The following is a 12,824-nucleotide window of genomic DNA, read 5'->3' on the forward strand; positions in this document are numbered from 1 at the left end:
TGCCTCTGTTTTCATTGGGCATAAAAAGGGAATAGTAATAGGACCTACTTCGCGGGAGTTTTTGAAGACTAAGTAAGATAATACGTGTAATGCATTAAGAAAGTGCCTGGTACATAGGAACACCTCAGTCAATGTTCGCTATGATGATAATTGATGTTATTAATTTTGAGGTTAATGAGGAGACCACGTATTTAAAAATAGGTTTCTGTTCCACCATCTACCTTAGCTATGACTAACTGGAAAAGTGACCTTCAAGTTGCCACATGGCTTATTAGAAAAGCCTATTACCAAGAGTTTTGTGAAGGCTTTCAATTTTTTTAAAAAACACTGTCTTTGTCAGGTGGGCAGAAACAGCGGATTGCGATCGCCCGTGCTCTGCTGAAGGTAAGCCCGGAGCCACCTGGCTGGGGGTTTTGTTATTTCTTTAGTTAGAGACCGTGTAGTTTGTACTGTACTCTTTTTCTTCTTCTTTTTTTTTTTTTTTCCTGTGGGGGAGGGTCGATACACGGTTGGCCGTTCTGGGGAAAAATGAGAGGGGACTCCCATTGAGCTCACGGTGTCCAATTCAGCTCGCGTCCTTGGGCATTCGGAGGCCGGTGCTGTGCTGGTGTTGGCAGAGGGAGGGCAGTGCCACACGTAGGCCTTCCATCAAGGAGCATGCGCCCCAACCAGTGAGCCAGTGACCGTGTCACAGCGTCGAAATAGCGCAAGTGCACTCGCTTGTATCATCCGTTACCCCTGCTCGGCTGAGTAATACAGACTTAAAGTACTTGTGCAAGACTTCTAAGAGGAGAGGGAAAAGCCGTTTCGGCTGCAAGTCAGACATTGTGTTTTTAGGAAATGATAGGCTTCCCCTTTGTTACTTAACTACTCTCCTCAGATTTATAGATGATCTTTTAAAAGAAAAAAGAAAAGGCCCTGGCTGGTGTGGCTCAGTGGATTGAGCCCCATCCTGCAAACTGAAAGGTCACTGGTTCGATTCCCAGTCAGGGCACGTGCCTGGGTTGCAGGCCAGGTCCCCAGTTGGGGTGTGCAAGAGGCAACCGATCTATATATATCTCTTACACATCCATGTTTCTCTCCCTCTCTCCCTCCCTTCCCCCCCCTAAAAACAAATAAATAAATGATTTTTTAAAGGAAAAAAGGCTTTACCAAAGTGTAACTTGCATACTATAAAGCTCACCAATTTTAAATATACTTTCAGTGGGTTTTTGTAAATTTACAGTTATTCAACCATCACACAATCAAAACTAAAAAAGAACATTCTTCCTCTCCTCCTTCCCCCATCCTCCCCTTCCTCCTCCCCTTCCCCCTCCCTTTCCTACTCTCCCTCCCACTGCCCCTCCTCCTCCTCCTTCTTTCTATTTCTATTTCTATCACCCTATAAAGGACCCCTGGGACCCATTTATAGACTTTCCCCATTCCCAGCCCCAGCCCCAGGCCTCTGCTAACCTGCTTTCTGTCTGGACACCTTGACTGAATGGCATCAGACAAGACGTGGTTGGCTCATCTGGCCTCTTTTACCAGCACAATGGTTTTGAGGTTCCTCTGTGTTGCAGCCTAAATGAGAATTCCCTCCCTTTCCATTGCCGAGTAGTAGTCCCTTGTGTGGCTCTCCCGTGGTTGGTTTATCCATTCACCGGCTGGCGAACATTTGGGTCGTTTCCAGTTTGGGGCCTTTGTGAATGAATAATGCTGATGTGAGTGAATGGTGTAAAAGATTTTGTGTGGACATGTTTTCACTTCTTGTGATAAACTCCTAGGCAAAACTAGAATTTAATGTATTATGTACATCAGCTTGCTCTTAGTTTTTGTTTTACGCAATACTCCTAACTAAATTAGAAGCAGGACCTCGAGAGGCGAGACTCCGTCTCACTCACCTGAGATCCCCACCTCACGCTGGTGGGTGGGCGGCAGGACAGACCTGCACTGCGACGGAGACCCAGTCCCCGGATACTGTGACAGTGGTTTCGAGTCCTCTCTAACTCTTGTCACTCACCTGCTTAATCAGACACTTACGGCTTTCTTTTCTGTAACAGTCTATTGTGATGTAACTCGCAAACTATACAATTCACCCACTGAAAGGGTACAATTCAATGGGTTTTAGTGTATCCGTCACCATAATCAAGTTGAGAACATTTTCATCACCCCAAAGAGACGCCACGCCCTTTAGCAGTCACACATCCACCCTCCCTTACTCCCCCCCTGACCCTGGCCTGGGGCCACCACCCTACTTTGTGTCTCGGCTGTGTGCCTGCCCGGACACTTCCTACGGGGCCCTGCAGCGTGTAGCATTTCGTGTCCGGCCGATTCGCTTAGCAGCATGCTTTCAAGGTTCATTCATGTCGTCTCACGTACAGAACTTTATTTTAATTACTGAGAGTTTGTGTTTTTCTAATAAAATTATGTTTTCTTTTTAATGTTTTTCCTTCTTCAGAATCCCAAAATCCTTCTTCTAGATGAAGCAACCAGGTGAGGATATCTTAATACTATGTGCAATTGTATTAAACAAAACTCTTCCTGTACTGACAGGCTGTCCTTCTGTACTTCACAGTGTCACAGCTGACAGTGTCCTTTGCCCTCTACATTTCAAAGGGACTGAGTCTGACTTAGTGATGACGGTCGGGAGGCTGAGCCCTGAGCTGAGGGTCCTGGTTCCAATCCAGACACGTTTATGATGAGTCCCTAATCACTCTAACCAGCTACTGCGCAGATTTTTTCCTACGTGACTGTAGTCCTATGGAAATCTGGAGTCCCCGCTCCTTTTCCAACCGTATCTTTATGATACAAAGTGCAGGTGGAAGACCCGAGCAGCTACACTTCCGATCGCAGTGGAAGTTCGCTGTGTGCGCGACAGGAAATGGCTTGGACACACGTGTGCGTGGCTCTGACATCTTTGCTTTCTCACGTGTTTTCCCGTTTAGTGCATTGGATGCTGAGAATGAGTACCTTGTGCAGGAAGCTCTGGATCGACTAATGGAAGGAAGAACAGTGTTAATTATTGCCCATCGTCTGTCTACCATCAAGAATGCTAATATGGTGGCTGTTCTCGACCAAGGAAAAATTATCGAATGTGGGAAGCATAAAGAACTGCTTTCAAAACCAGATGGGTTATATAGAAAATTAATGAACAAACAAAGTTTCATTTCAGCATAAAGAAGCAATTACTGGTAAATTGAATGAGAAACTTTAAAACAGCACTGCAGGGAAAAAGACTTAGAGATGGTGTGGAATCTGTAAATCACACTTCAAGTTATTTGAAATATACCTATTTTTCCCAAAGTATATAGACTATTATTTTGAGATGTACCTGTTCTCAAGACCTTTTTACTCAGAGTTTTAATAATTATAACTTTCTAAGTGTCTAGAGCACTGAAGTTATTTTCAGGTTTTGTACTTTCTTTTATCTTGGAATATTCTAATATAGCCTGGCACCTCATTTTTGTTACCTGCTGTTACGGACTGAAGTTATTGTCGAATGACAACTTTTAAAAGGGAATTATAAACAAAAAGCCTAGTTATTTTAGGCCAGTTTGCCAATCACTGTGTAATTCTCTCGGTAGTATTCTGCCAACTTTGGGTCGTATATTACTAGGCGGTGTAATCGAAGATGAAAGTCGAATCGTTTGTTTTCTCCTCATGCTCTCACGAAGCGCACCTGAGTGTTATGTGTGGAGAAAGGGAACATTTGTGTTTTCTGTCTCCCGTGTCCGCAAAGGTGTGAGAGTTTAGGAGTACGTGTCTGTCTGGGGTGAGACTGTGTTTGGATGTGTGTGATTTTAACATGTCTGGCACGTGGGTCTAAATGCCTGGAAATCCCTAAAGCAACGCTGACAGCCATTAGTTGGGCGTACGTCCTGCCAGTGCCGTGGATGTGCTGTCACCTTGAGACAAAGTGCTCTTTCCGCACTGACGGTGCCGATGTAATCACAATGGCAGCTTTCCCTCTACGGCCATACCACCCTGAGCACGTCCGATCTTGTCAAAATGGAAGTTTTCCCCTGTTCTAAGTGATCATTGGTTCCCTGGTTACACTGGAAGAAGAAGCCACTATTTCGTGATAAGCACGGAGTACTATACTTCATTCTGCACAAGGGAATTTACTGATGAATACAGTGAATGAAGGAACTGTGGGTTTTGAATTAGCGAACAGTACATCCGTGACAATCATTTTAACCGAGTTTACTAGTAGTCCTTCAACAGTTCGCTGTTCCGGTGCGCTTCACGGAGAGCGAACAGAAGACAGTTACACAGTTGGATCTGAAGGAAATCTCTGCGTGCCATAGAAGTATTCGCAAAATTGAATCTGATTGTATTTTATTTTCTAATACAAGATGTTCAGTGTGTCTTTAAGTGACATTTATATTGTGGATTAAAATTTATAGTGAACTTTGTGTCACTTCTTTTCTGGTTTTGCTATCTTTTATTAAGGTTATTGGGGTAACACTGCCTCACAGCATTGGACACGTCTGAAGGGTACAGTTCTGCAACACCTCATCTGTGTATCACACTGTGTTCCCCACCCGGAGCTCGTCTCCCTCCGTCACCTCAAGTCGACTCCCTTCGCCTTCCCCCCCCCCCCTCTGCTCCTAGCAGCCACCCTTCTGTGTGGGGCCTGTGTCTACGAGTCTGTCGTTCATTTGCGTGCACGAAGTGTCCGCACTGGTTTACATTCCCGCCGACGGCGAACGAGAGTTCGCGCATGTCTCTCCTCACCCTCTCCAGCACTTGTTCTCTCTCGTCTTACTGACAAAAGCCATCCCAACAGGTGTGAGGTGGTAGGTATCTCATTGTGGTTGGAATTTTATTTCCCTTATAGATAGTGAAATTGAGCATCTTTTTTTTATATATCTCTTGGCTATTATGCATTCTTGTGGAAACTGTTCAGGACCTCTGCCCATTTTTGTTCTGGTTAAAATTGTATGAGTTCATAATATGTTTTGGATATTAGCCTGTTATTGGAGGTATTATTTGCAAATATCTTCTCCTATTCCATTTGTTGAGTTTTTCTTTGGTTGATGGTATCTTTTGCTGTGCAGAAGCGTTTTAGTCTGATGTAGTCCTGTTAATTTATTTTTGCTTTTATTTCCCTTGCCTTTGATTTCAAGTTCATAAAATCCTCTCCAAGACCAAGGTTCCTAAGTTGAGAACCTATGTTTTCTTCTATGTACTCTTACTGCTCCAGGTCTTATATTTACAGCTTTAATCTATTTTGAGTTAAGTTTTGTTTATGATATCAGATAGCAGTCTAGTTTTCTTCCTTTGCATGTAGTTTTCCAGTTTTACTGGCACCATTTATTAAAGACACTTTCTTTTCTCCATTGTGTATTTTTGGCTCCTTTTGTCAAAAATTAGTTGCCCATATACATGTGTGTTTATTCCTGGGTTCTCAATTCTGTTCTATGGGACCGTGTGTGTGTTTCTGCCAATACTGCTCTGATCTTTATTATTGTAGCTTTGTAGTAAATTTGAAGTCGGCAAGTGTGATACCTCTGGCTTCCTTTGTTCTTCTCAGGATTGCTTTGGCTGATGGGAGTCTTTTGTGGTTCCATACAAACTTGATGATTTTTTGTTCTATTTGAAGAATGCCATTGGGATTTTGATGGGGATTGCATTAAATTTGTATATTGCTTTAGGTAATATGGCCATTTTAACTATGTTCAATCTTACAATCTATGAACACAGAATATCCTTCCATTTCTTTGTGTCTTCTTCACTTCTTTCAACATTGTCTTACGGTTTTCAGTGTGTGGGGCCTTTACATTTCTGTTAAGTTTATTCCCAGGTATTTTATTATTTTCGTTGCAATTGCAAATGGAATGGTTTCATTTTTCCCCCTAATATTTTGTTGTTAGTGTATGGGAAGCAACAAGACTTTGTGCTTTGATTTCCTATCCCCCAGCTTTGCTGAGTGTGTGTGTTTAGGACTTCCGGCGTTATGTTGAGTAACAGTAGTGAGGATGGGCATCCTTATCTTGTTCCTGATCTTAGAGGGAAAGCCTTCAGTTTCCCACCATTGAGTAGGATATTGGCTGAGGGTTTGTTGTATGAGGCCTTTATCATGTTGAAGGACTTTTCTTCTATATCCATTGATTGTTTTAACCATGAATGGATGTTGTGTCTTGTCAAGTGTGTTTTCTGCATCTGTTAATGTGATCATATGGCTTTTTCCTTTATTTTGTTAATGTGGTGTGCCACAATGATCAATTTGCATATGTTGAACCATTCCTATGCACATGGAATGGACCCCATTTGGTTTTTTTAATGTATTATATTCGATATGATAGTGCTTTGTTTAGGGTTTCGCATCTGTGTTCATCAGAGATACTGGTGTGTAATTTTGTTTTTGTGTTGTCTTCGCCAGGTTTTGGTGTCAGGGTTATGTTGGCCTCATAAAATGAGTTAGGAAGTATTGCCTCTTCTTCAATTTTTTGAGAGTTTGAGAAGGATGGGCATCACATCTTCTTGGAATTTTCATAGAATTTACTAGTGAAACCATCTGGATGTTCCTGGACTTTTACTTGTTTGATGACTGTTTCAATTTCCTTACTGTTGCCCAGTCTCTTTAGATTTTCCAGCTCTTCGTGGGTCCATCTAGGAAGGTTACATACTTCCAGAACTTGTCCATCTCTGCTAGGTTATCGAGCTTGAAGGCGTTCAGCCTTTTATGGTCTTCTTGTGTAGTCCTTTGCAGTTCTGTATTGTCCACTGCAACTTCTCTTTCATTTCTGATTTTCTTTGAACCTTTTTTTTAAGTGAGTCTAGCCGAAGGTTTGGCAACTTTATTATCCTTTTCAAAGAATCGGCTCCTTGTTGCATTCATTTCTTTCTTTCTGTTCTCTGTTTCACTTAATTCTGCTCTAATTTTTATTATTTCCTTCCTTCTACGGATTTTGGGCTGTGCTTGTTCTTTCTTTATTTCTTCATGGTGAAATGTTGGGTTGTTTGAGATTTTTTTCTTTCTTGAGGTAAGTCTGTAATGCTATAAACTGCCTTCTCAGCACTTTAGCTGCATCTCTCAGATGTGGATGTTTCATAATGGCATTCTCATGTCCTCTCTGTATCTTTTAATCTTTTATTCCTCCTTTGACTCAGTGTTTGTTTAGTAGCATGTTGTGGGGTTTTTTTAACGTTTTATTTACTTATTTTTAGAGAGATGGCATGGAAAGCCATTGAAGCACATGCATGTTCGTGTAAGCAAGTTAGGAAATAGGCAAAAAGAAGAAAACTTAAATCATCTGAAATCCTACACGTGAAGATAAAATTTCACATCATGAGCTTAGCATGTTGTTGACCACCCTCTCAGGCCTACCTTTCTGTGCAAGCTTTGTGACCCTGGCCCTGGCCGGTTCTCTGGAGATAACCACAAGTGAAACCATTACAGGCCACACCCTTGTAATGCACTTTTATAAAGCAGAGCTCCATGTGGGGAAGTCCATTTTATTCCATAAAAATGGCACAGTTGTTAGAAAGTAAAAACAAATGTAAACGTTACAAAACATGAAGTAGACTAATGACGTGTACGTGAAAACTACACTGTTGGTGTTGCTTTAGGGTTTTTTTACATGTCTTGTTGTATCTGAAGGAAGCATGGCGGGGTTTTCCGGGTTAGCTCCACTTACTCGGCTCACTAAGTAAACATCTGCTGGCCCTGGCTGTACAAGAGTCATCCGGTGAGTGGAACAACTGCTCTCTCTCAAAATCAGTAAATTAAACACAAATAAACAAACATTTGCGGCACATCTCCTATTTTGTTAGGTGCTGTGCCAGGTGCGGCTATGGCTCCCTCACGAAGCAAGTGCTGGCTCAGCAAACGGCCTGACTCGTCTGGCCTGCAAGCTAAGGGCGGTTTTTATAGTTTTAAATAACTTTTAAAAGCGATTTCACGATACATGAAAGTTACATGAAATTCAAATGTCAGTGCCCATAAGTAGAGTTTGACTGGTACAGAGACACACTCATTCATGAGTGGTTGCGATAGGGACGGTGCAGCCTGCAGGCCAGAGGTGCTGACTCCAGAGCCGGTGAAGACAGTGCCTGCTCTCCACTGCTTGCAGGGCGCTCACCGGACACGGGACTTTAGAATTCTCTGGAAAAGTCCCATTGCCGTTTGGATGAGAGTTAGATAAATGCCTTGAAAGTGGTTCGTCATGGATAATTTCCATAATGAGTTCTTTTTTTTTAAATAAAGATTTTATTTATTTATTTTCTGTAAGGGAGAGAGCAAAAATGGGAGAGAAACAGCCATCAGCTCCATGTCCCCTGACCAGGAATCAAACCTGCAACCTTTTGCTTTGCAGGACAATACCCAACCCACTGAGCCACTGCAGCCAAGGCCATAACGGGTTCTTAATTGCTCCTCTGCCTTTCCATTTTCCTAGCAGGAAGCAGTTCTGGCTATCTTCTTGTTGACTGCAAGGATTACTCCCACACAAATCAGAGTTTGGCCTTCACGGCAAGGGCTGTGTTGTAGGAAGGGTGTTCGGAGGGGAGGCTCCTCTACAAGCTGAGGTTCCTGCACATATACACGTGTCTGTACTTGTGAGATGTCTTTATTTTAAAATTATAAAACAAAGATGGGTGTTTACGGGGCATGCCATTTTCTTAACCAGCCCACTTTTCTGAGAACAGTTTTCTGACATCTTTATGTATTCGTCACACACATCTGCGTGTGTTATTTTTAACCATACAGTATTCTATAGTGTGAGTAACCGTAAGGCTATTACTGACCATTTATCTTAGTTTCTATTCTTTGCTATTATAAACAATACTATCCATATAGCTTTGTTAGGATTTCTTTCAGATAAACTTCTAAAAGTGAAATTGCCATGTTTAAAGAGCATGTGCAAATTATAAGGTTTTTTGATTGTCCTCTTGAAAGATTATGTGAATTTATGATACTACCAGAAGTGTGTAAGACGGCATCTATTTCCCCACAGCCTTTCAGCACGAGCTACTTGCATGTTTACAAACGTTCCTGCTAGTTCACTGGGCAAACCATGCCAATGGGGGGTTTAATTTGCATCCCTGTAATTACTAGGAATGGGAGGTCTTTTCATGTGTTTTGGTCATTTGTAGTCTCAGACCTAGTGCCATCATGCCCTCCACACACGTCCACTTTTCTGTTGGGGTGGCCTGCGTCCGCACACTTTAAAGAGTGTTCTTTTACCGGAAATATTTTTTCTTCCGCTTGTTTGCCTTCCTGTTTGTGTCTTAGAACATCCACAAAGGGAGTCATATCTGTAATACATTACTTATGTCTTCCAACCAGTGGGTGCTATTAGTACTTTAACAGAGGCGTGAAAAGGTGACACAGAAAGTAGACCGCAGAGGTGGGGTTTGAAGCAAGTCCCATTTCAATTCCTGAGTCTGTACACTCAGCTACTACACCCGTGGTTATCACCAAGTGGTCCCCGGATGGCAGCACCGTGACACCTGGGCACTTGACGGAAATGCAGGTTCTCCAGCCGCAGGCCCAGGCCCCCTAGTCAGACACTCTGAGGCCAGGACGCAGCAGTCCAGCCTAAGCCCTGCAGGTGATGCTTAAGTGTGAGAGCCTCCGCCCTGCCCTAGCCTTTCCCCTAGATTTCTAGTGTAAACAACTACAACAGACATAAGGTAATAATAATAATAATAATAATGATAATAATAATAATAATAATAATGAAACGGCAGCAATAGGAAGAGTGGAATGCTGAGGAGTCACAAGGAAGTACCCGTGCTGTCCCTACGCACGTGTCCTGGTATCTCCTGTTCCACTCGCCACCCACACCCGGAGCCTGACCTCCATGGGCTGCACCAGTGTCCTCCTCCCTCATCTAGATGCAAGGCCACAGCCCTGGTAGGTGGCCCTGTTTCCCAAGTTCTGGCGACCCCTTCCTTTCTTGGCCCATCTGTTGTTAGGAGCCTCAGAGCTCTACACTGTCCCTAGTATTTCTTTACTAAACTTCCTTAACTACCCAGCTTGAGGGTGCTGTTTCCTCCAGGATTTTGTTTGATACAGCTGACAAGGCCCTTCCTGGCCCCTCCTCATCTCTCCAGTCTCCTCTCCTTTCAGTCATTTGAGGTTGGTTGGTTTGTTTAAGCCCCTGGAATGAACCAAGCTTTGTTGCTTCAGGGCCTTTGCCTGAGGAGCCTCTGCTTAAAACACTCTTTCCCGTTCTTTGACTGCCTAACTCATGCTTCCTGTCTCAGCTTAACCAGCCTCTTCTCCCAGAGGCATTCGTAGATCTGCCTCCAAAATTAGGTACCCCCAGTTAATTCTCTATCGTACACGCTGCTCTTTTCGCTCATAGTGAAGCAGGGTGCAGCCAAGAGGAGGGCCCCAAGAAGGGATTTGTGATGGGGTCCAGGACTCAGGGTGTCCAGGAAATATTAGAAAAATGTATGTAGGATGTCCTCACCCCCACAGGCCTGAGCCAGGGGGGATGGGACACATGGAACAGGGCCATTCAGAGCTGTTTTGGGTAGCAAGAGCTTTGTAGCTAACCCCTAGCACAGTCATTTAACATATCTATAACCTTTAGCTGGTTTCATAGATGTGTTAAATAGCTGTGGCCCTGCTTTGAGCCAGGGAGATGGGAGTGACTTGCACCCATGATGGGGCTGGGAAGCAACTCCCCCTGGTTACAGCACCTGCGTGAGAGCGTGGAGATGATTGGCTCCATGCCATGGGGCCACACCTGCCCAGACTTACTATGGCAGCCCAGTAAAGCTGGAAGAATACGGGGATGCTGGCAGGTGTAGCTGACTGTAGGAGGAGTCGGAAATGGGGCTGCAAAGGAAGATGGGTGCTGGGATTTAAACCTAGGCCCGGCAGCCATAGAGTGGAGGAGACCACGCGACTCTGAAGGAAAGAGTAGACCCACGAGGTTCTGAAGCAAGTAGATAGATAAAGGTCCATGTGGTTCTGAAGTAAAAGAAGAGAACCACGAGGTTCTGAAATGGGGAAAAGGACCACACGGTTCTGAAGGAGAGTAGAGAGGACCATGTGGTTTTGGGGTGCTTCTTTTTGCCACGCGGCTTAGGCAGCAGGAGAGACTTTGCCGGGAAGCAAAGGGGAGGAAGGACTCTTGCTGGTGGGCCATGAGAGGGTGCCACATGGCTTTGGATTAACTGGAGATTGCAGCAGCCACACAGCTGATGGTGCCGGGAGCCTGAACCACGGACTTCTACTTCTTTTCCTGAGACACGGTACCCTGGACTGGGCACAGGGAGAGGGAAGGACTGCCCATCTGTGGGTATTCTAAAGGACTTTAGTAGTATCTTATTGAAGACATTAAGCCATTACTCTAAGTCTGTGTAACTTTTAAATAAACAATTCCTTTCTTTTTCACCAGTCTCTGGCATTGAGAGACGTCTTTCTTCTGGCGGCGGGCATTTCGAACCTAGCAGGTGGGCGTGGGGGAAGGAACCTCCAGAGACAGAAAGGGGGAGTCCTTTCTGTAATAATTTATCGTGAACCATCCCCTGCCCTTGCTCTGTAACAATAGGGCACATCTCAGTTTGCAGTTTACTTATTAGTGTTCATTTGTTCTGTATCTGTCTTTCTCATTGGTCTAGGGCCCATGTCTGTTTTCTTTCCAGTTACAAACTTTAACATTTATCACACAGCCTGGCACATGGCGGGTACTCAATACATTCATAACGAATGAATGGCATAGTGCTGTTCACTCACCATTCTTCAATAGTTGTACACCTGGACGCCAGGAGTCCCTGCTCTTGGGTGCTGGCAGACAGCATCTTTTAGAACTACGTGGTGGGCAAACCACTAACCAGTCCAACAAAGCCCAAGAGCACATTTATCCCCGCAACACCCTCTTAGACATGACTACTCTCCATCTCACTGCCCCTCCCAAGTAAACTGAAACAAGGAAGAAATGCACTGGGCTGTAAGAACTGTAAGACTCAAAAAGCTGCTGCAAAGTTGGGCTATAAACCCAGGTGGGGGAGGAGCAAAGCAGCTTGCCTATATAACCTGTTTGTGTACACAAAAAGCGGCTTCCCTGGGGAAATGTCAGCAACTGATACACAGTTTTCCCAAAGGGATATGCAGTGTTTACTTAACCATTCCCTTATTTCAACACATACAGGGTGGGGCAAAAGTTAAGTTTGCAGTTGTTTGTATGGGAAGTAACATAATTAGTAATATGAGAGTAAACTGTTTCACATACTCACAACTGTAAACCTACTTTGTCCCACCCTGTATTTACTGAAACTCTACTATGTACCTGTTATGGTGTACACACAGTTAACGGCCACTGTCCCTGCTGTTAAGACATTTTAAAGGAGCTACATGAGAGACATTTATATAAACAACTGTCTATTCTAGGTAAAAAAAAAGGAATTGTAAATAGCCTACACACCGGAGCACAGGGGGCAAAGAATAAAGGGATATCCACTCCTCTGCCAGGCTTCACCAAGCAGGCGGCACCAATGTAACACTTGTTGCTTGAGGGAGACACTTGAAGAGTTGATGCTGAGGGCAACAGGGGAGGGAGGGCATTCCTGGAGAAAGAAACATGTGCAAAGGCATTGGGGGGAGCCCGGGTATGTTTTTTTTTTTCTTTTTGCAATGTGGAATGTGTGCTGGAGATGGTGTGCCACGTCCAGTTCCAGTACGGTCAACCATGTTGTTTGACAAGGTCCAGACATGGGGGATATGTCTTCAAGGAAGCGTATCCTGGCCTGGAGGACGTGGCCATTACTTGGGATCTGTGTGTGATTTTGTTCTTTCTCTTTCTTGGAATCTGTATTTTTACTGCCTTAATCATCTGGAATCTCCTAGAAATGATCACCACTCTTAGAATTGACCCGCAGCTGAC

General features: G+C 44.0%; 1 protein-coding gene across 3 annotated transcripts in view; it reads left to right on the forward strand.

Moving 5' to 3' along the window:
* The window catches only part of ABCB10 (ATP binding cassette subfamily B member 10), a 29,298-nt gene extending 24,905 nt beyond the window's left edge, over positions 1 to 4,393 (forward strand). For all 3 annotated transcript variants that reach the window (XM_053912928.2, XM_053912930.1, XM_053912929.2), the window contains exons 11-13: positions 341 to 384; positions 2,438 to 2,472; positions 2,925 to 4,393. In XM_053912928.2, the coding sequence (XP_053768903.1) occupies positions 341 to 384; positions 2,438 to 2,472; positions 2,925 to 3,156 (311 nt within the window). In that variant the 3' untranslated portion in view covers positions 3,157 to 4,393. The remainder of the gene's footprint in view (positions 1 to 340; positions 385 to 2,437; positions 2,473 to 2,924) is intronic.
* The last annotated feature ends 8,431 nt before the right edge of the window (positions 4,394 to 12,824 follow it).

Source organism: Desmodus rotundus, chromosome 10 (genome assembly GCF_022682495.2).
Source record: "Desmodus rotundus isolate HL8 chromosome 10, HLdesRot8A.1, whole genome shotgun sequence".
Lineage (NCBI taxonomy): Eukaryota > Metazoa > Chordata > Mammalia > Chiroptera > Phyllostomidae > Desmodus > Desmodus rotundus.